Source organism: Adiantum capillus-veneris, chromosome 11 (genome assembly GCF_014529385.1).
Source record: "Adiantum capillus-veneris isolate H3 chromosome 11, ASM1452938v2, whole genome shotgun sequence".
Taxonomy (NCBI): domain Eukaryota; kingdom Viridiplantae; phylum Streptophyta; class Polypodiopsida; order Polypodiales; family Pteridaceae; genus Adiantum; species Adiantum capillus-veneris.
The window spans coordinates 11794543-11816653 of record NC_140941.1 but is presented as its reverse complement, the minus strand read 5'-3'; the positions used below and the strand labels follow the sequence as shown (position 1 = coordinate 11816653).

The 22111-nt window shown below is 46.2% G+C and overlaps 1 protein-coding gene across 1 annotated transcript in view; it reads left to right on the top strand.

Moving 5' to 3' along the window:
* Positions 1-22111, top strand: part of LOC147446891 (lipid phosphate phosphatase epsilon 2, chloroplastic-like) — a 44148-nt gene that overhangs the window by 8786 nt on the left and 13251 nt on the right. The window contains exons 2-3 of the mRNA XM_086522836.1: positions 17480-17711; positions 17822-17895. Of these exons, the coding sequence (XP_086378962.1) occupies positions 17480-17711; positions 17822-17895 (306 nt within the window). The remainder of the gene's footprint in view (positions 1-17479; positions 17712-17821; positions 17896-22111) is intronic.

Sequence of the window (22111 nt, the reverse complement as noted above, 5' to 3'; positions counted from 1 at the left end):
ATAACTGCTTTTCAGACCAAGGGCCTTTAAATATGAGGCTAGGGCTCATTCTCTGGCATGCTTCCTGGAGAAGGTGCAGAGTTTGGAGTACCGGCTTGTACTTTGATGATGCAATATAAAGAAATACCGAAAGGGGCGCCAAGGTTTGGGGCCAATACTCTCTGGGGTGGAATTCCGCCACTCTGTGTCGCGTGTCATCTCTCTCTTTCAGTTCAGTTGTTATTGAAGTGCTAAAAGTCTGTTCAGTCTGTTCTTTTCTATTGGCACGTGGTGCCCGCATTTGTGACATATCGACTTCGATGAAATATTTTCTCCTGTTGTAAAAATGAACTCAATTAAGCTTGTCTTAAGTTTTGTGCCTGCTCATGATCTAAATCTCGAGCAAATGGATGTAAATACGGCATTCCCTCATGGTGACTTAGAGAGCCTCATGGTGACTTAGAGAGGAGGAAATCTACATGCTTCAACCAAAGGGGTATGAAGTAAAAGGTAAGGAGAAAATGGTTTGCAGATTAAAGAAGAGATTGTAAGGTTTAAAGCAAGCATCAAGACAATGGTACTTGAAGTTTGATCGATGGATGTTGGATCATGGATTCACAAGATGCAACTCGGATCACTGCGTCTACACGAAGAATTTGGGAGATGGGAAATTCATCATCCTAATGTTGTATGTTGATGACATGTTGATTGCAAGTGCTAACATGCAGGACATCAAAGACCTAAAAGAGAAGCTGTCTAAATCTTTTTCAATGAAAGATTTAGGTGCTGTAAAGAGGATACTTGGTATGAAAATATCAAGGGACAGGACGAAGAAGACAATAAAGCTATCTCAAGAAGATTACATCAAGAAGGTACTAGAAAGGTTTGCAATGCAAAATGCAAAACCAGTTTCTACACCTTTGGCTGGTTACTTTAAACTAACGAAGGATATGTGTCCAAAGACACAAGAGGAGATAGCCTATATGTCTAAAGTTCCATATGCTGTAGCGGTAGGTTCTCTAATGTATGCTATGGTCTGGACAAGGCTAGATATTGCACATGCAATGAGAGTTGTGAGTAGGTTCATGGACAAGCCAGGTAAAGAGCATTGGCAAGCTGTGAAGTGGATACTTAGGTATCTAAAAGGGACAACAACAAATGCTTTGTATTTTGGAGGAACTGATATTTTTCTAGAATGGTATGCTAATGCAGATATGACAGGTGACAAAGATACTCGAAAAAGCACTACTGGCTATGTGTTCACGGTTGGAGGCACAACAGTAAGCTGGGCTTCAAAGTTGCAGAAAGTGGTTTCACTTTCTACCACGGAAGCAGAGTATGTACCAATGATGGAGGCAAGCAAAGAAATTCTTTGGCTTCACAGATTCTTAGAAGAGCTTGGATTCAAACAAGACAATTGTGTCTTGTACAATGACAGCCAGAGCGCTATCCATCTTGCGAAGAACTCAGCCTTTCATTCAAGGACAAAGCACATTGAGGTGAGATATCACTTCATACGCACTCTTTTGGAAGAGGGACAGCTAAAGCTAGGAAAGGTGCATACAAGTGAAATTCCCGCAGACATGTTTACAAAGGTAGTCAACAAGGAGAAGTTGAGCTTTTGCTCATCTTCAATCGGTATTCAAGGATAAGAAGCCAGAATGGAAAGCAGTCACAGGTTTGGTTTGGAGATCAGTCTCCAAGTGGGAGATTGTTAAGTATAGAGCCTGATTTATCCTTGTAATTTTCTGTGGTAAAAACGCATATTTGTAAGGCCCACATTATGAAGAGAAGCCATCGTTCGTGAAGGAAAATCACTCGCCGGAAACCAAAATTTTCATGGCAAAAAATTAGGGGCAACTTTAGGGGAGAATTTTTTTCATTCGTCGGAATATTCTTTTTGCCGGAATATTATGGCCGGCCGGCGGCCGAAAAGTGGTCGGAAAACAACCGGTCGGTTGGCCGGTGGCCGGTAGTCAATGGCCGGTGGTCGGTGGCCAAATTCAATGGCCGGTGGCCGAATTCAAAATCGGACTTGTCTTCTCAAGGGCGGCCACACATCGGCGGATTGAAGGGTCCAATTTGGACTTATCTACACAAGGGCGGCTACACATGGCTGCCTCTCATCAGAGAGGGTAGCCCTTTTGGCCTATAAAATGAGGCCATTTCTACACACATTTCATAGTGTGAAGTTGATGCAGCAAGGTGAGTGTGAGGTGGTGAGAGTGAAGCAAGGCGGGAGCTCCATTAAGAGTATAATCCCTTTGTAAACTACTTCTTGTTTTGAAGTACTAAAGCCATTGAGTGGCTGCTTTCCCGTGGACGTAGCCCACATTGGGTGAACCACGTATATCGTGTGTACTCTCTCTCTCTCTCTACTCTATAATCTCTTGTGTGTGAAATCTCTCTCTCTCCATTAAGTAATCTACTCAAATATCTATTTAGGTACGTCATATTTCCTAACAGGGCCATCTAGCGAAGGCCTATCCACGGAGGAGTCCTCGACCTATACCATAGCCTCAGTCCCAACCTGCAAGGCCTGGCCAACAGCCACAGACAGAGACACAGCGCAAACATGCAGAGCCACCCTCTAAGCCTGGGGCTCCAGCGGAGGAGGGATGGCAGCAGACTCGTGGGAGACGACGACAGAGTCCACAACGCCAGCCTGGCACTCAGAGTGGCCCTCAGGCGCCTACTCAGCAGCAGTGGGTTCCCATGGGGAACCGCTTTGGTCCCCTTGAGTAGGAGGAGGTCCTTGCTCCAGCCCCCACTCCAGCTTCACCCTTGACAGCCCCTCCTCCCCCCAGAGTTCCCCCCCTCTTCCTTAGTCTCCCCCCCGCTTCCTGCTCCTGCCGCCTCTTCACCCCACCCCTCTACCTCTGTCGCCCCCTTCCGCTCCTCTTCTCCATTGCTCCCCCTAGCTTCTTCTCCCCCCCTCCTACTCCAGTTCCACAGTCGACCCAGGGGACAGGGCCTTCTCCGGCGGCTACGCCCGCGGCTAGGAGATCTTTTGGCAGCGCCTTTGCCACGAGTTGCCTAGCGAGAGAGGGTCAGCCTTTCTTACGGCCCCCTTTGCTGGCAGACATCTTCCCTTGTAGCTATCCCTCGTGGTTGACGAGCATTGACATCCGGCGCCGATGGGACTTCTTCGACTACGGCTTCACTCGTTTTCTCGGCGACCTCTCAGCAGACCATAAGGCAACCTGCTTCAAGGTCCATGCTCTGTTCCTTGCCGCTAGGGGGACAGAGACCTTGGACTCAGCAGTTGGTTTCTCCTTCCCCCTTTGCGGCAGGGTCCAGACAGAGTGGACTCTCGACTCAGTGTTGGGATGGTTGCACACACAGGTCCTAGAGTTCTCTCACCACATGGGAGAACTAGGAGTTACAGACATGCTACAGACTTTGTGGCCATTGGCCAAGTTTGCGGTGATAGCAGGATGTAGGCACCTTGTGGTTTACTTCTTTGCTGATACACAGTGCTTGCCATGCTATGTATACATTCATGAGGACTCCTGGACAGAGGAGGTTGCTTTACGTACGGCTCGCTCTGCTTGGGCTTGGGCTAGGCACTCGTTGTAGTCACGCCTATCTAGAGGACGCTTGGATGCGGATTACTCCCCATCCAGGCCAGCCTCGAAGATAGCCTGTCTAGCTGCTGCTGCAGCATCTGTTCTCTCTCGCTCCCCATGAGGATCGTCTCATGGAACGTGCAGGGACTAGCTGGGCCCTAGTTTCAGCGTCAGCGGGGCCGACTGCGCCAGGAGCTTCAGTGTTGCCTTGTCGGAGGAGAGATTGATCTCCTTATGCTTCAGGAGCACCACCTGTGTGAGAGCCGCATTCGACGATGTCGTGAGCTTTTGCATGTACAATATGACACTTTTTGGTCAGCTGCTTTGGGACCTGGAGGCATCCAAGGTGGGTTATGTATGACTATTGCGGATTCATTGCAGCAGGCCATTGTGGGCAGAGGGATTATTGTGCCAGGCAGGGCTCAGTGGATTACTATGCAGGTTCAGGGTGGCCTAGTGGGTTTCTTGAACATCTATGCGCCCAATGTGGCTAGTGCTTGTGCAGAGTTTTGGTCACAGATTGTTGAGTCTCTGCCTCCACAGGCAGAACATTGGTGCATAGGAAGGGACTTCAATATGTTGGAGAACCCTTCTAACAGGATTGGTGGCAGCCATGCTACTATGCATGGAGTTGAGTTGGCAGCTTGGGAGAGGTTTTGTATGACTCTGAGGGTCTCGGATGCGTGGCAGCACTCTGGTTTTGTGAGGCCCCCAGACAGTCTTGCCTTCTCTCGATCGGACCGCAGAGTGGGAGGAGTGAATCTATTGCGGATAGATCGCTTCTACACTAGTGACCACTTCAGTGACTTGGGAGGGTCAGTGGGGATCCTGGCAGGGACCTCCTCCTCGGACCATGCACCAGTGATCCTCATAGTGGCAGACAAGCAGAGGAGTGGGAGCACGATGCTTCGCATCCCAGAGAGGGTCTTGTGGACTCAGCACTCAGAGAGAGGGTAGAGGCTCTCTGGACAGAGGGCATGGACAGGCAGGATTCTCCTGCTGACAGAGTGGCCTCAGGCCTAGCTCAGATTAGCCATTTTTTTCTTCAGGAGTCTCGCTCTCGCCACGCTGCAGCGAGAGAGGCGGAGCAGCGTCTTAGACTGGGCATTTCTTCGTTACAGAGTATGCAGGAGCAGCATCCAGACAGTCCTTGGCTGGAGGAGCAGTTACAGCAGGCTCGACAGGAGCTTGCTAGCATAGAGGAGAGGGGACATGAGTTTGCTTTCAACCGACAGGCATCTCAGTGGACTCAGGTGGGTGACAGATTGATTGGTGCTTTCTTTGAGGCAGTGGGACCTCGGCACTCACATGCCAAGGTCAGTCATTTGAGGAGGCCCGACGGGTCAGTTGCTTCTGAGTGAGGATATGCGTGCAATTGCCACTGACTTCTACCGTGAGTTACTGTCTGCAGAGCCCCAGTAAGAGCGTCAGGATGCATGCAGGGGCACTGATGCCTCGTCTTGTGACTGAGGAGATGCGTCAGAGGCTAGAGCTGCCACTTCAGCTTGAGGAGCTGCACACGGCTCTTAGGGCCCTCCCCCGTGGTAGCTGTCCAAGTGAGGATGGGTTGACTCCTAGTTTTTTCTTGGAGTACTGGGACCTGCTTGGCCCAGATCTCTGTAGTGCTTTTCAGTACATTTTGCACACAGGAGTGATGCCTGACAGCATGAGTGAGGGCCTGATCTACCTCATTCCCAAGGAGGGTGGCTCCTTGGATGAGATTCGACAGTGGCGTCCCATCATCATCCTTAACTCAGCCTACAAAATTCTTGCCAAGGCTCTGAGTTTGAGGATTCAGCCACTTCTAGAGAGCCTTATACATGGGACCCAGACAGGTTTTGTCAAGGAACGTAGTATCCTTGACAACGTCTTTACTTTTTGGGAGGCTTCTGCTCTGGCACGGCTCCGTGGTGAGGACCTCGTGATTCTTCTTCTCGATTTTGAGAAGGCATACGATAGAGTTGACTGGGACTTTCTAGAGGGCACTCTACGCAGGATGGGCTTCTCAGATGCTTGGATCATAGGGGTGTTAGCCTTGTACAGACAGGCTCATAATCAGGTACTTTTGGCAGAAGGTAGAGGTGATCGCTTCATGCTTACACGCTCGGTCAGACAGGGCTGTCCTCTTGCCCCCTTCCTCTTTCTGTTCTATGCGGAGGCGATGAGCAGGTTTTTGGTGTCACAGCAGGTTGGTCTACGGGGCTTAGCACTCCCTATTCGGGGAGATGAGCTACTCGACGTTGAGTTTGCCGACGACTCAGCCTTGTACTTAGATGGCCAGTGTCACAAAGTGATGACGTGGCGGACAACAGAAACCCTAAAATTCCTGCAAACCCTAATTTTTGCCAAAAACCCTAATTTTTGGAAATCGTGGTGGCTGTTTTTTATTATTTTATAAAATTAATAATGATGAGCGACGCAAATTTTGCTTTTTCTTTATGCAATGAGAAAGAGAGAGAGAATGCTTTTGCTTTCAAGTTTTGACTCTCTGTGTGAGAGAGAGCAATTGCTTTTGATTTGAAGCTTTTGGGGCTCTGCTTTTGGGCATCCCTTGTAACCTTTAAATTAGTGGTGAGGGCCTCACTTCTCAGAGCATATGGACGCAGAGTCTGAGAGTGAATCCCGACCCACTCTCTTGTACTTTGAACTGATTAATATAAAAAGAAATACCGAAAGGGACGCCAGTCTTTGGGGCCAATATCTCTAGGCACGGAACTCCGCCGGGCCAGTGCAAATCTATTGTGATCTGTGAATTGTTTTGAAGTGGTTATTTGGTGCTGTTGCGGTTGATTCTTGACTTTGAGTGTCCAAGTCTTTTACAGTGGTATCAGAGCACGGTCGATTTCTCTTCTACGGGAAATCCGATCCCCAAATTTTTTTCCGCGTCACCTATGGCTTCATGCAAGGATCAGTCGACTCCCTCTGCATCTCGAGATGCGGGTAGGGATCACAAGGAAGATTCCGGCAGAGAGTATGGCCCGCCTTGGCCTACTCAGGCGGAGCGGCGAGAGATGGAGCGTCGCCAGTTGATCGGCGCTCAATTTTGTGAAGGACCCAAAATTTGCAAAATATATGAGCGAGACTTCTTTTCAAGAAGTGCATGAGTAGTGGCAGAAAACCACTACACCCACTCTGAAGAAACCTTCTGCTCACAAGAAATATTCAGAGAAGGAATTAGAAGAGGTGGTTGATGCATGGATTGCTCAGCTTTTTGACGCGCAAAAGAAAGCCAAAAAGCACGACAAAAAGCAAAAGAAAAGCACTGACTTCCCGGGATATTTGGGTTGTCAGTCGACTTTTGACAAGGCAAAGAAACGGAAGAAGCGTGTTCGATTTGAAGGAGTACCCATTTCTTCTTCTTCTTCTTCTTCTTCATCTGACAGTTCTTCTAGCTTTTCAGATTCGAGCGAAGAAGATAGAAAAGGTAAAAAGCGAAGCAAGAAACAAAGCTTCAGAATGGGCAAGAGAAAGGCAAAGAAGGCTACATCTCGCCCAAAGACTAACAGTTCTACTGAGGACTCGTCTACAGACAGCTTAGATTCCGATGACGGAAACTTTTGTGCGAACAAGAAGAATTTTTACAAAGTTAACCAGTATGACTTTCTCGAAGATAAAAGCAAGAAAGTCCGAGAGTTTAAGGAAGGTGGCCACTCTATCAAGTTTGATACTTTTTCAGGATACTCAGATGCTTCGAAGGCTGTGTCTTTTATACTGCAGTTTGACATCGCTTTCGCAGGAGGACGCTATTCAGAGCACTCCAAGATTCAGAGAGCTGCCTCTTACTTTAAGGGGAATGCTCGTACTTGGTGGTCCACGCTTCTTTTAAACAAGACCGCGCCAGTTAAATGACTGAAATTTAAGAAGCTTTTTATTTCTTCTTGGTTGACGCAAGAATATGAACGAGATATACGAGCTGCTTTGAACCATCTTCGGATGACCAAGAAAGATACAATCAATGCTTACTGTGAAAGATTCTGGAGCTCTTTTCTACCTGCCTCTTCATTCAAGAAGATCTCTTCTAGAGAACAGATTGAGCGGTTTACCTTGGGTCTACCTACAAAGATCCGAGATCACTGCTTGGAACAGAAGTCAGCTTCTATTCAGGAGTTGATGAGTCATGCGAAGCGGGGCTTTGCCATTCACTCTGGCAGTCTGACCTACCCCACAGATGAGGCACACAACGAGCCGAACAGACTTCTTGGAATGAAAGTAGAAAGAAAAAGAGCAACCCAAAGAAAAAGGATGCACGACCCAAGCTTACTCCTGAGGAGAGAGCTCGCTTCATCAGAGAGGGGAAGTGCTTTGGATGCGGGGAACATGGACATATCTCTGCGAAGTGCCCTAAAAAGGCATAGAAGGAACATAATGATAAAGACGACGACAGGCCTGAGAGTTCGAGAGCAGCTGAGGAGCGTGGAAGAAAAGGCAGATAGAAAAGCAGAACTGGTACCACATGGCGTGGGACCTGCACCGAATCTAATGAATGAAAGTACAAACTTTGCTGCTTTTGGGGCAAAGTGAAAGATCAGGAAGCTCTTTTGAAGGAGCCAAGGCCAACTTCTTTTCACTTGGAATTGGCGGCTCGATTTGGAAATTACGCTCGACAGACTGACGCCACAGGTGGAGGTAGTTCGACTGGCACCCGAATGGGATGTTGCCATTACACCGAGCACTGGCAAACTTCGTTTGCAATGACAGGGGTGTTCAGGGCACGCGAATGACGTTCTACTCAGGATCCCTTGGTACCACAAGAACTACGCCGTGGTTGACTACCGGGCCGAGAAAGCGACTTTGATAAATGAAGGGCTTAGAGATTGTACTTGATGAACTTCAGTTTCTTACTCATTCTTTTGGGAGAGAGCTGAATGATGGATAAAGGTTGAATATGTTTTGACTTGATCAAAAGAACGCCAAGATTTTTCTCCACACTCATGCTGATTGCTTTTCAGAGGGCCTGAAGATCAAACCATTGATCTGATACCTGGAAGCACGCCACCGAACCGGCCACCTTACCGTGTGAGTCGAGTACAGAATGAAAAGATTATGAACCCAATGAAAGACCTCTTGGAAAAGGGTCTTGTCCAGCATAGTACTTCACCATATTGTTGTTGGATTTGAAGAAAGACGGATCTTGGAGAATGTGTATCGATTATAGCGTTGTCAACGAAATTACCATCAAGAACAGATTTCCGATTCTTAGGATCGATGATATACTCGACAGGTTATAGGGATCCTCGTGCTTTAGCTGGATTGACTTGTAGAGTGGATATCATCAGATCCGAATCGCGCCGGGAGACGTCTACAAGACAGCCTTTCGGACGACTTTTGGGTTATTTGAGTTTTTGGTGATGCCTTTTGGCTTCACCAATGCTCCTGCGACATTTAACCGGATGATGGACAGGATTTTTCAAGAGTGCAGGTTATTTGTTGGCACTTTCTTTGATGATATCATTGTTTTCTCCAAGAATGAAGTAGAACACAGAGATCATATGCTTCAGAGATACATTTTTTTTGGGACACTTTGTCTTAGCAACAAGAGTGCAAATGGATCCGGCCAAGATAGACACTATCTGTGATTGGCCCGATTTGAAGAATGTCCATGAAGTTGAAAGCTTCTTGGGACTGTGTTCGTACTACAGACAGTTCATTCGAAAGTTTGCAGAGGTTGCTTCCCCTTTGCATATCTTAATAGAGAAAGGAGTCCCTTTCTCGTGGGGATCCACAGAGGTGACTGCCTTTCAGACATTGAAAGAGAAATTGACTACAGGACCAGATTTGACTTTGCCGGAGTTGCAGAAGTCATTTGAAGTATTTTGTGATGCTGATGGTCGTAGTCTGGGTGCGGTCTTGATGCAAGAAGGCCATGTCATTGCTTACGAGAGCCGATTGTTCTCTAGGCCGGAGATGACAACACAGATTTATGAGAAAGAGCTTTTGGTGGTTATCCATGCTCTTACTCAGTGGCGGCATTACCTACTCGGAGCGGATTTTATTGTCTTTACAGACCATCAGAGTTTGCGCTACTTCTTGCCACAGAAGCAGCTTTTGGAAAAGCAGATCCGGTGGGCGAACCTCTTGTCACACTTTCACTTCCAGATTGTCCATGTTCAAGGACAGAAGAATGTGGTGGCAGATGCTTTGTCTCGGAAGCCGTTGGTTCTGGCTATTTCCATGATACATCATAGGAGCTTCGAGGATATGGTCGATCAGTATGCCACAGATACAGATTTTCAAGATACTTTCACACGGATACGGGATGGGGAGACAGTAGCTGGATACTCCCTTCGGGAAGGCTACTTGATGAGAAAGACTATGTTGTGCGTTACACAGCCCTTGCGGGAAAAGGTTATGACTCAATGCCATTGTCCACCTGTTAGGTGCAACGGAATGAATGTTGTATTTTCTCAAGATTAGTGATCTTTACTGCTCAAGGTTCCTTTTAGTTCTTAGGGAAAGAGAGAGCTTTCCGTCTTGTAGAGTGCTGTGGTCACGAACAAAGTGAGTGGATTGTGCGTGCAAGTGAATGAGACTTAGAGAAGGAGAAAGAAGAGATACTACACCGAGAGGTTGTAAAACCCTCCTCCGAAGGCCCCACTCTCGTCGGCGAGAGTGGTCTACTTGATTTCACAACGGTGTACAAAGCAAATGCAATGGACAGATGCAATGGGACTATGCCGATGATGACGACGGTGATGACGACGGCGACTTGGGCTGAAATCTGGGATCTTCTCGATGCTGAATTTCTTGGACTGTTTTAGGGCTGAAAATGACTGTTTTGGGCTGTGTTTTTATGGCTGAAAATGGGGGAACATCTGCAGCCAACTTGGGGGGAATCTGCTACTGTGTCATGGCTGAAAACCTGCGTTTTCTTCAAGGCTGAAATCTGCTGTAAAAACGCTGATGCTGCAGGTTCCTAACGTTAGTGTTTGGGGCTGAAAACGCTGGTTACTGCAGGTCTATGCAATGCTGAAATTCGCTAAAAGCTGCTGCTGTTGCTGATGGTAAAAAACGCTAAGGGCTGAGGTGAGGCTGGCGTTTTTGCTGAGGGCTGAAATCCCAAAACGTTAGGTATTGGGGCTGATTCTGCAAGGGAATTATCGCCAGGAAGGGGAAGGACTTCAAGCGATGGATGGTCTATGAAAACGCCAAGGGAGGGGTGGTGATGGCGATGGATCTGATGCTGAGGGGGGGGTACTGCTGAGAAGTTGCCTGTTGAGCGGGAAGCTCCTGTTGCCTCTTCTGCCAGAAAGTGTGAACTTTGGTTTGCTTATATATTAACTTAGCAAAATTGCCCTACCTACTTTTGTAGGAAAGTCACTTAAAAATAATAAGTGAAAATCCCAATAAATAGGAAAATAGGCTAAATGCACTGGAAAATTCCCCTAACTGATGCGAATGGATTCTGATAGGAATTCCGATGATCATGTTGTGTGCAACCAGAGGATATGCATCTATGCTAAGTGACTCGGCATGCACGGTCTACGAATAGACTCACAAAAGTGCCTAATCACTGCTAATCTAACTTGATCGGATTGACTGAACCCTACTGTGGTGTAGCTTGTCCACGGACACATAGGGTTGGGATGTGTCATGTGACACCACCTTTTACGGGTCACCGTGGCATTGCTACCACCATGAAGGGGTAGAGAGATACTTCTTTTGGTCGAGACTCAAAAAGGATGTGGAAGAGTTTGTGCGCAGTATGCCAGAAGGTCAAGTTTGACGAGCATAAGGCAGAGGAATTGTTACAGCCTTTACCCATACCCACCCGCCCGTGGGAAAATATTGAAATGGATTTCATTTTTGATCTCCCGAGAACACAGAATGATCACGTTGATTTTCTGATTACATGGCACGTCTGAGACGATTGTCTCCGACAGAGACCCCAGATTTATGAGTTTGTTTTGGAAGGCAATTTGGGAGAACATTGGCACGTGGTTGCAGTTCTCGTCATCGTTCCACTTACAGACTGACGGGCAATCTGAGATTGCCAATTCAGTGGTTTTAGATTTATTGAAGTCTTGTATTCTAGATTAGAAGACTCAATGGGAAAAGAACTTACCTTTGGTGGAATTTGCCTACAATAACAAGATACACTCTTCGATGGGGAAGACGCCATTTGAGATTGTTGAAAGTGCTGCGAAGGTTCCATCCTTCCTAAGCACGAAAGATTAGATATTTGAAGCGGATGAATATTCGCGAGATTTGGATACGGCTTTTGCCAAGGTTCGTGAGACTTTGCAAAAGTCTCAAGAACGACAGAAAAAGGCAGCGGATCGCCATCGTCGCGACTTGAAAGTGAAGGAGGATGATTGGGTGCTCTTACTTTTGACAAGGCACGTCCAAGAAAGAAAAAGGGAAAGGAGAGGCTTTTTCCAAAGCTTAGTAAGCGATACTACGCACCTTTCTAGATTACTGAAAAGATAAATGATGTCTCCTTCCGATTGAAACTGCCAGATACTTGGAGGATTCACAATGCATTGCATGTGAGTCTCTTGAAACCTGTTAAGGGTGATGTGCCTTATAATGGGGAGCCTGATGAACAACCCGCAGTGGAAGAAAACGAGGAGACCCTTGTTCCTGAACAGATTTTGGCACATACGGATACGAAGAAAGGTAAAGTTTGAAGGCGGTTCTTGGTTAAGTTCAAGAACTTTCCTGCATTTGATGCGAAGTAGATGGAGGAGGAGGACCTAGCAGATACTCCTCGGATTGTGAAACTTTACCTCGATGTTTTGGTTTAGCATAGTCTACTTCAAACGGAACCTAGAAATTCAGCTTGATGTCTCTTTGAGCTTCAGGGATACTGAGAGCTGATAGTATTCTGCTGGATGACTTTATGAAATGGAATTCCTGATAATGATATTGATTTGTTCTTGACTTCTTTTGAGTGCAGGAACTGATAGCCGAAATGACTGCAGCATTTTGGTCTGATTGATCTCGAATAGACATGGTTGCAATAGGGGTTAGTCAATCGGACATCGATGAGGTCCCGATTGGACCTAAATGTGATTGCTAGCTACATTGCCGATAAATCATGGTCTAAGATCCGAATGAATGTTAAATGTCCTGTGATGTCTGGTGATGTCCTGTGATGTGACTGTCGATTTTGTACATGTGCTAGATGTGTGTTCCTAGCACGTAGGTACTAACAGTCAGTGTCTGCTAAGACGGTTTATGGCTTTTGTCTGTTTTACAGGCGTAATCGCGATCGATTACAATGCTTTCAAGAGGGAGGTATGTCACAAAGTGATGACGTGGCAGACAACAGAAACCCTAATTTCTACCTGTAAACCCTAATTTCTGCCAGAAATCCTAATTTCCGAAAATCGCGGAGGTTGATTTTTTTTAAAATTATTTTTTATTTTTTATTTATAATGATGAGCGATGCAAATTTTGCTTTTTCTCTATGCAATGAGAAAGAGAGAGAATGCTTTTGCTTTCAAGTTTTGACTCTCTGTGTGAGAGAGAGCAATTGCTTTTGATTTGAAGCTTTTGGGCATCCCTTGTAACCTTTAAATTAGTGGTGAGGGCCTTACTTCTCAGAGCATCTGGACGCAGAGTCTGAGAGTGAATCCCAACCCACTCTCTTGTACTTTGAACTGATTAATATAAAAAGAAATACCGAAAGGGGCGCCAGTCTTTGGGGCCAATATCTCTAGGCACGGAACTCCCCCGGGCCAGTGCAAATCTATTGTGATCTGTGAATTGTTTTGAAGTGGTTATTTGGTGCTGTCGCGGTTGATTCTTGACTTGGAGTATCCAAGTTTGGTACAGCCAGGAGGCCAACCTTCACAGATGTAGCAGGCTTTGGAGACCATCTGTTGTGCATCGGGCGCACTAATCAACTGGAGAAAGATAGTGGCTTTCTCGGTTGGTAGTGCTCCTATGCCAGATTGGATGCCAGGAGAGGGTTTCAGGTGGATTCTCCCAGGGACTGCAGTTCGGTACTTGGGGTGTCAGGTTGGGTTGGACTTGTTTCCCGAGCAGCAGATTGCTCCCTTTCTCCTGTCTATGAGGAGAAAGTTGTTACATTGGAGCTCAGCACTACTTTCTTTGGTTGACAGAGTAGTAGTTGCCAACCAGGTGTTGTTGGCGACTATGAGGTACATCACTTCCTGCTGGATCTTCTCGAGTTCTTGTATCAGCCAGGTAGAGAGGCTGATCAGGAACTTCCTTTGGTCAGGACGTGACACTCAGATAGCCCGAGCCAAGGTGGCTTGGCAGGTCATCACTCTTCCTTCTTCACAGGGAGGGCTTGGGATCATTGACCTAGCACAGCAGAGCAGAGCCTTTCTTGGGAAGTTCATCGTCAGAGGAGTTCTTGCAGGTGAGGAGCTCTTGCTACAGCGGCTTCGTGCTAGGGTGCCTCAGTCAGGAGGCCGTTGGAAACCTTGGACCAGATGGCTCTTTACACTATGGTGTAGAAAGGCCCAGGATGCCAGAGTCGAAGGAAAGCCTCGGGGCGCTCCTGCATGCGGTCGGAGATGCCCTGTAGTCCCTCAAGCTGTCCTATGAGAGTATGGATCAGCTCTAGCCAAAAGTCACGAAGTCTCTGCTGGTGGCACAGGGCGAGCCTCAAAGATGCGGAAGCAGCAGGCCCGCCAGATGAACTAGAGTGTCAGGCCATTGATGAGCTCCCAACACTCCTCTCTCTCACTACACCACTCCTGTGGAGTAAGCTCTGTAGTAGGCTGGAGTGTAGGTCGCCCCTCCTGCATCACTATCATCCTGCTGGTGGAAGATAGCTCAAACTGAAGTGCCGGGCCCGTGGGGGTGGACCAAGCAACTGCCCCCCAAGTGTACTGAAAACAAGAGCATCTAGAGCAGTTATCCTTTAACTTCCTCTAGGATCACCTAGAGTTAAACTTTTCCTTTAAATTTTTGTAAATATTTTGGACTAAGTGAACTTGGTATATAAGGCACTTAAATTTTGGAATTAAAAGTCGGTATTATTCTCTAAAACTCTGTGTCGTGCACTGTGTCTGAGAGAGTGAGAGAGTGAGTGTTCTTCTGTGTGATGCTACACGACACTCCTTTGGCACATTGACGAGCGGATCACATCAGCACGTTAGCCTTGTCAAGGGCTACGCACCCATATCAAGCAACCACGCGAATACGCCTGCTGACCTCCGACCTTGTTTTGCTTGTAAATGCCTGAAACGATGTCGGAATTGAACGTTCAAGTAGTCTATGGAAAGAGGGTGTACTCTGATGGCATTACCGACCACCTGTGTGGCTCTTCCCTCCCCCTATCTCTTGATTTAGCCCCATTGTACATATACTGGTTTTTTCATTGGGAGAGTCTCCCACCATGGTTGTTGTAGCCCTCTCTTGAAGAGGTGGTTGTAGCCCTATGGGCAGTTTCAGTAACTAATAGAAGGATCTTTTTCTCGAAAAAAAAAAAAGACCATTAGCATTTTCAGATTTCAGCACTTAGTCTTTGCAGATCTAGCCCCTAGCCTCGCAGATCTCACCTACCCGCAGCTGATCCTCGCCGTACCGTCGAGTCAGCCAACGTTTACAATTTCAGCCGCTGTTTTCAGTTTTTAGCATCCGTGTTTTCAGCGCATCGTTGAGTAGTCTATCCTCGCCGACACAGTGTCAGAGTTTAGCAGAAAGTCAGCAATTTGCAGATTTCAGCATTTCAGCCCTAGCGTTTTCAGTTTTCAAGCCCGTGTTCGTCGTCGTCATCATTGTCGTCGACATCGCCGGCAAGTCCATTGCATCTAGACAATTGTACTAGATTTGTGCAATCTATAGCATAGACCTCTCTCGCCATATAGAAGGAGGCCTTTGGAGGAGGGTTTGAGAACCATCTGGTGTCGTATTCTTCTTCTCTCTCTCTCTCTCTCTATCTCTCCAAGTCTCAGAACCTTCATTCACAGTAGCATTCACTTTGTTTGTAATCATTGCATTCTCTCTCTAAAGGAACAGAAGGCTCTCCCTCCCGCAAGTAAAAGGAACCCTTGAGCACAGTTCGGAGCACTCATCTTGACCAATATTATCATTCACTTCCGCTGCACCTTACGACTGCTCCTTTCCTCGTCTTCGTACACTCTCCACTCGTGATCAATGAGCGAAGCGCTTCGATACCATGTCAAAGTCGACGATACGGAAGTGTAGAGCTAGGAGAGAGTGCATGAGAGAGAGAGACAGAGAGAGTTTGTTGAACCAACCAACTTGGCAATGATCTAGATGATTATACAATGAGAACTCTTTATATACCTACTTGGGGGCCTAATATAACCCCCTCAGCAAATTGCCCTACCTAGAATCATGTGAAATAAGTAAAATAAATACCTACTAGACAAATTAAATAATGGATGTCCATGGGCATTCACTTGAGATGCATAAAGTTTAACAAAGTCGGTCACTTGTAGAGTTTTTTGATCACTGTTTTTTTTGCCCGTTTTTCATTTATTTCCGGGTATTTGAGATGTGGGTCAAGCATTTCAACCCCTTAGATTTGCATAGTGGTAAACCCCAAAAATGGTCTCTAATAACATATGAAACGGCGAAACACCATCCTCCTGGCTTGAAACGTGTTTCCGGAATCAAAGGTGTAGCGCCACATAGAGTTTCAGAAGGCAAGAAACTGGGTCTGAAACGTTTCAGGTTGCCGTTTCATTTAGGTGGCATTAAAAGAAGTCCTTTTAATTCTTTCAAGCCAGAGGAGCCAAAGGCAAATGAGCTTGATGACGGAGATATTGGTGGTCACTTTGTAGGAATTGAAGAGGAGATCTTCTCATAGATTCATGCTCTCTATGTTTAGCAACAAGTCATTGTTTATTGTTCTTATTTGGCTCTTGAGTCCCATCTGCATGATGAAAATTAAGCCTTTGTCCTTTGATGTTGTATCTTAATTTTTATAATCTATCAAAATTTGTGTTTTTCTGGTATATCTGTGGTCATATTTGTTCCTATAACATGGGTAATAACACACCCAGGCTGACGTGGCGTTTCTCCATTTCAACCCTCTCAAACTTTTCCGTTTCCGTTGTTGTTTCCGTTTCCATGTTTCTGTTTCCCTCAACTCTGGAATGGATAGGTGGGGAGGGGGAAGGGGAGGGGGGGGGGGAGAGGACGTCGCCATTTTGGCAATTGTGCAGAGCCTCTCTTGGTTATCAAAGGTTGCCTTGTTGGTCTTGTGCCACTCTCTCTCCACCTGCTGTCTCTAGCATTCTCTCTCTCTCTCTCTCTCTCTCTCTCTCTCTCTCTCTCTCGCGTGTTCCCTTGTCACAACACCTTCCGCTGCAATGACGCTTAATGCATCTGTGCTTTTGGCTGCACATTTTGATTGTTGAGATGCAACACGCACAGAGAGTAACGAATGGGGAAACTTTTACATCTTATGTGTTTCAAGCGATAAATTTGTTTGTCATCTTAAAAAGATTTTACCCTAGCAAAGAGGCAAAAGTTGATCAAATTCAAATGTATTTTTGTGAGGACTTGAAGACTGCCATGGCTAAACACTCACTTGAGATCTTCTTTTGCCAACCTCCCTCATGTATGTTCCTTCAAAGAGTCAACATTTTTTTATATGAAACGAAAGTGATATGATATACTTCCAGTTTTTTGCTCTTTTTTCGGCCTAATTAAGCCGTTTACATGTGCATTCTGTTTTTAAGGTGCAACATCTAATGGAAGAAGACGGTTGAAGGAGTTGATTGAAACTTCATCTTGTGTTTTCACTGCATGAGTGCTACTGCCAGATTGTGTTTCTTTAACAGAGACTCGACATCTTGTATATATATACGATAGTTTTACCAAAAAGGTTTTATGCTGGTCCAAATTTAAACAAGTATGGAAATATTATGGTACATTTGAGTAGTGTGTTGAAAAAATCTAAACTTGCTGCTTTAGATTGAAGTTTCAATACTATTGCCTCGTACTACAAGACAATTGATCTTTTGAAGTTTTGTATGCAGAGTAGATGGGTCACTGTTGCTGTCATCCTGGCTGTATTTGTTTTGAGACATGATGATCAGGTTATATGGGCATTAACAGGAAGCATAATGAACAGCTTGAGCTCAAAGCTTCTGAAAAGAATGTTCAATCAACAACGGCCACTAACAGCATTAGGGCTGAAGGCAGATCCTGGCATGCCATCTAGTCATGCGCAAAGCTTTGGATTTCTGGGCTTTTATGCTGCCGTTGCAGGCCAGTCTGCTAGTTTTGACCCTGTTATAACTGGAACTGATCATATTTTTAATCTATATAGTACTTGTAAACTGCTTCTTGGTGGCTTAACCAACCGTCTTTTGTTACAGTGATCTTGTGGAAGGGTTTCAATATCCTTGGTGTTGCTTCTGCATCTTCAGTTCTTCTCTGCTGCACCTACTTGGTAAATTCACTCTTTTTCATTTAGATAATTGATGAGCTGATGGCCAAGGGATCAAGCTTGATAGAGAATGAGTTTGCAAGATCTTTTGAAGTGAGCCTTTAGGAAGAGTTCTAGTGATTAGCAGTTAGTTTGCAAGTGTAAGACTTTCAAAAGCAATTTTGTAAGCAAAACTTCACCTGAACAGAGGTGATTGATGTGGATGTTTGGTTTGGCTAAAGATGAAGGTAAGATCTCAATTCAATCAAAAGGTACATGCAAATTGGATAGAGGAGAGTGATTTGGCAGACCCATGTCATTTTTTGGCAACCTTATCTCGAGGCATGGTGTTTGATGGAGGAGAGGTTCGCCCAGACCCCTAGTTGTAACGGGCCTTCTATATTGTGAGGTGTGGTAGAAGATTATGGCAACCTTAGAATTGTTGGATTGTGCAACGGAAGAGAGAGACGGTGGCACGCGAGAGAGAAAGAGAGACGAGGACGAAAGGTTGGCAAGCCCAATAACTCCAGATGGCAAACTCTATGAATGTTGCAAGACAAAGGATAGAGACCCCCCTAGACCATCCATATAGCTGGGCCTAACTACAAAGCCATCTGCCGTGAGTTGGAGAGAGAAATGAAGAGAATTGAAATGATATATTAGCGTCTTCAAAAGGCCAAAATGACCAATGAGACCAATCCGTTACAAACTTGTGATTCTCGTACCGTGTCTGAGTACAAAAAAAGAAATACTAACATGAATCTAGAAGTGCTACTAGCTCGAACTATGTGGGGTACGTGTGATTCCTGATACAATGGGTGCCAAATACAAGAGAAAGATACAATGGGTGATGGATCCATCCTCATCTGTACTCTGGATGTCGAGATAGTATGGCTCGAATCCTCTGTTGTAGTCTCCGTCGATGTTGTGAAGCTCTTCTCCTCAGTCGTGGGCGTCTCGATCTCCCTAGTTCCAATGCTCGGTCAATGAGAGTACCGCGGGTGTGAGTATGAGTTGAGCTTTGCTGTGGTGGCTACTCTACTATTTGTCCAGTGTTTGATTTGAAGAAATAAGTAATCTGTCTCTTGGATTCTCTCTCTCCAGATCTCCTCAGTAAACTATCTCCGTGTCTGTGTAATTCAAGTAGATACAGGCCAACACATCTCTGGTCCTGATAGCTCATGACTCTCGAGAGGGGTTCGAAGCCTTCTCTGAATAGACAATGGAAAAGACCCCGTATGTCGTAATACACTGTGCATTGACATATATAATGTGTCTCCGTCTCTGGCTCTTTATGGCATAGACGGCATATCCTGCGATCTGCTGGTATCCCTTTGAATCTACCAGTCTCAATCTCAAGCTGGTGTGAAGATGTCCCTATCTGACCAATGGCACACCGTAACCCATGAGATAGATGTGTATCCATACAGCTCGGGCGAATCACAAACCCATCCCCTGTGAGTCGAAGAAGATGCTCTCTATAGAAAGCCATCTTCGTGCCCAACTCCTATGGTGGCTCTATCCGTGTCCTCTTGGTCTCCAACTCGGTAAGGTCCTAGCGAATGAGTCTAGTAATCTCCACCCGTGTAAGAGACAACGATGGTGGATCAAGGGAGTACTGGAAGGGAGGCAAGCTGTCCATGTTGAAGCCATGTATCTGGAAACATGATGACATCTGTGCATACCAGCATGATGTGTCCCCCTGTAAAGCTAATTGTCTGGAGGACTCAAAGGCCAATCTGGCATATCTGTCTCTGGTAGTATCCCATAAGGTGTGCATAGACTGATCCATAGGGGGGGCAACTAACTCCACTCTAATGATCTCGTGTGGCACGGAGGCCTTGGCTCTTATCAGCCGAGAGATCATAGATACCAAGGGCCTCTCCACACCTCCCCCCCATCCTGATCCACAGAGGGTTCCCAAACCTGAACCCCATAGAGCATAGCTGAAGCTACCAAGGTATCAATGAGCCAGAGCTTTGTTCGGGGTTCCTGGAATTGAACCTGCGAACACATCCTCTCCAATCCAAGGCCACATACGCTCTGGTCAGTCTAGTCTTTGTTGCTCTCTTCAAAGAAAACTTTGGCCCAGTAAGACAACCCCAAGATAAGTGTATGCATCTGTATACTCCACAGTCCCCTGACCATAAGTGAATGTAGGTACTAATCTCCTGATCGCCTGCGGTGTGGTGTTAAACACCATAACCTTGGTAAAACGAAGGTTTATACACAATCCACTATCCCCCGCAAAGCTTTGTAATGCATCGAAGTGTCGCTGCATACCCTCCGAGATCAACACAATATCATCAGCATATGACAACAATGAAATCCATGTCCCTGCCAGTTGGGCACCTGTCACGAGGACGTGGCAACTGTTGGTTTCTTTCCAATGATTTTTGTTTTATTTTTGAGACCCTCTTTTTGAAATTGCAAATGGTCGGATATTGTATGGCCAATGTGAACGGTAGTTTACGGGAAGTTGGTCGGCATTGGAATTCGTATAGTAAGAGGATGTCTAGGCTCAATTCAAGATCATGTAGGTCTCCCCGTCGAACTTAGCAAGTTGGTGGATACTAGGAAGTGAACTCAATAAAGGCATAAAGTGAAGGTGGGATCACCAAAAGAAAGTACCCGAGAGTTGGGCCACATTGCATTTTTGGATGCGGTCCCAATGGGGATAGATGGTTAGAAGACCAATGGAAGCCCAACGGAAGCATCTCCTAAAAATTAGGGAATTGCTATTTTGGGCCATGAAATGTGTTCTCGTCATTACCTTTTGAATGACAAGGGGAACATTTTAGAACTCTACCGCAACAACTGGGTAACCAGTCAGGAGATTTTTGGGCGGCAACCCCCAAACGAGAGATGGCCTGTAAACGCGCCAAGTGGCACATTTCTGTGCACTTTCCTCATGCAAGAAGAAGTGGCGTTGAATTTATAGCTGGGAGGCTCATTTGCAAGTTTCATGTCATAGGTTAAGAGCTATGGAGTGCATGCTTTTCACTCTATGTACAGCGTGGTGCCAGGAGTGATGACCCGCACACTACACACTGCTCTCTCTCTCCCCTACGTGCAGTTATGTGATGCCCACAAGAGGGCTCTTCATTTGACTGATGTACAATTGTGTGGTTTCATGCTTTTGTGCTGAGGCAACAGCCTCCTTGAGCAGGAACAGGTGTAGCTAACTGCTACTCCAAAAGCAAGCACCGGTAAGGGTGATAACCTCATCGTACAGGTGCAATTTCAGCGCTGATTATGCGCTTTTTGACTGTTTTTCAGCCATACGGGCGCTAGAACCCTTGAGAATAGTGCCCCACTGCTAGAGGGCAGTTCGGGGACTGTTTAGGGCTGAAAACAGGGCAAAAACCAGTAAATACAGCGAGCTGAATTTACTGTTTTTGGGCAGGAATGAGAGGGTTTATGCCAGTGGAAGTGCGTTCCAGCAGGGGAATTGGTTTCGGGCAAGTTTTTGGGGTTGTTATGCTGCCGAAATTTTGCCAAAACAGGCTAGCTGGATACAGGTAAAGAATTCCCAGGACTCTACTTTGTAATCTACCCTCTTAAAGAATAAAGAAATACTGTAAGGGGCGCCAATTTTGGGGCCTACAGGTTGTCGACGTCTGCTCGGAGCATTCTAGCTTCCGAGCCGTGCGTGTGCTTAAGTGTTATTCCCGTTGTAGGTTCCTTTTGCAAAGTACTCTCTCTCTCTCTCTCTCTCTCTCTCTCTCTGTGCGTGCGTGTGTGTGTGTGTCTAAAGTAAAGTAAAGAATTTCGGGTGAAAGCCAAAGCCTACCGCCCCCCGGGCAGGTTTCAAGGTTCTGTTGCTGGGACGTCAATCACTTTTTCCTCAATAAGTGAGCCTTGGTTGTTTTGGGTAAAGACACAGAGTACACGACCGCGGGATTACACTATGGCCGACAAATGGAAGGGCATTATGGAAGAGGGTTCCTCTTCGAAGGACAGACAGGAAATTCCTATGGTGTTCGAGATTGGCGAGAGCTCATGGCCACATCAGTCTGTACCTCCTATTGATGTGAATGTCCCTCCAGTACGGGGCATTATGATTGGGCAACTAGAGGATGATGCGTTCAGGACTCAGTTAGTTGCTGCGATGAATGTGTTTTCGCAACTAGTGCAGAACTCCGAGTTCTTGCAATTGCCACCTGTGCCACAACAAAATAGGCAACCTACACCACGTACAGAGCTTGTTGAGGTTCAAGCCCAAGTACTTCATGTGTCT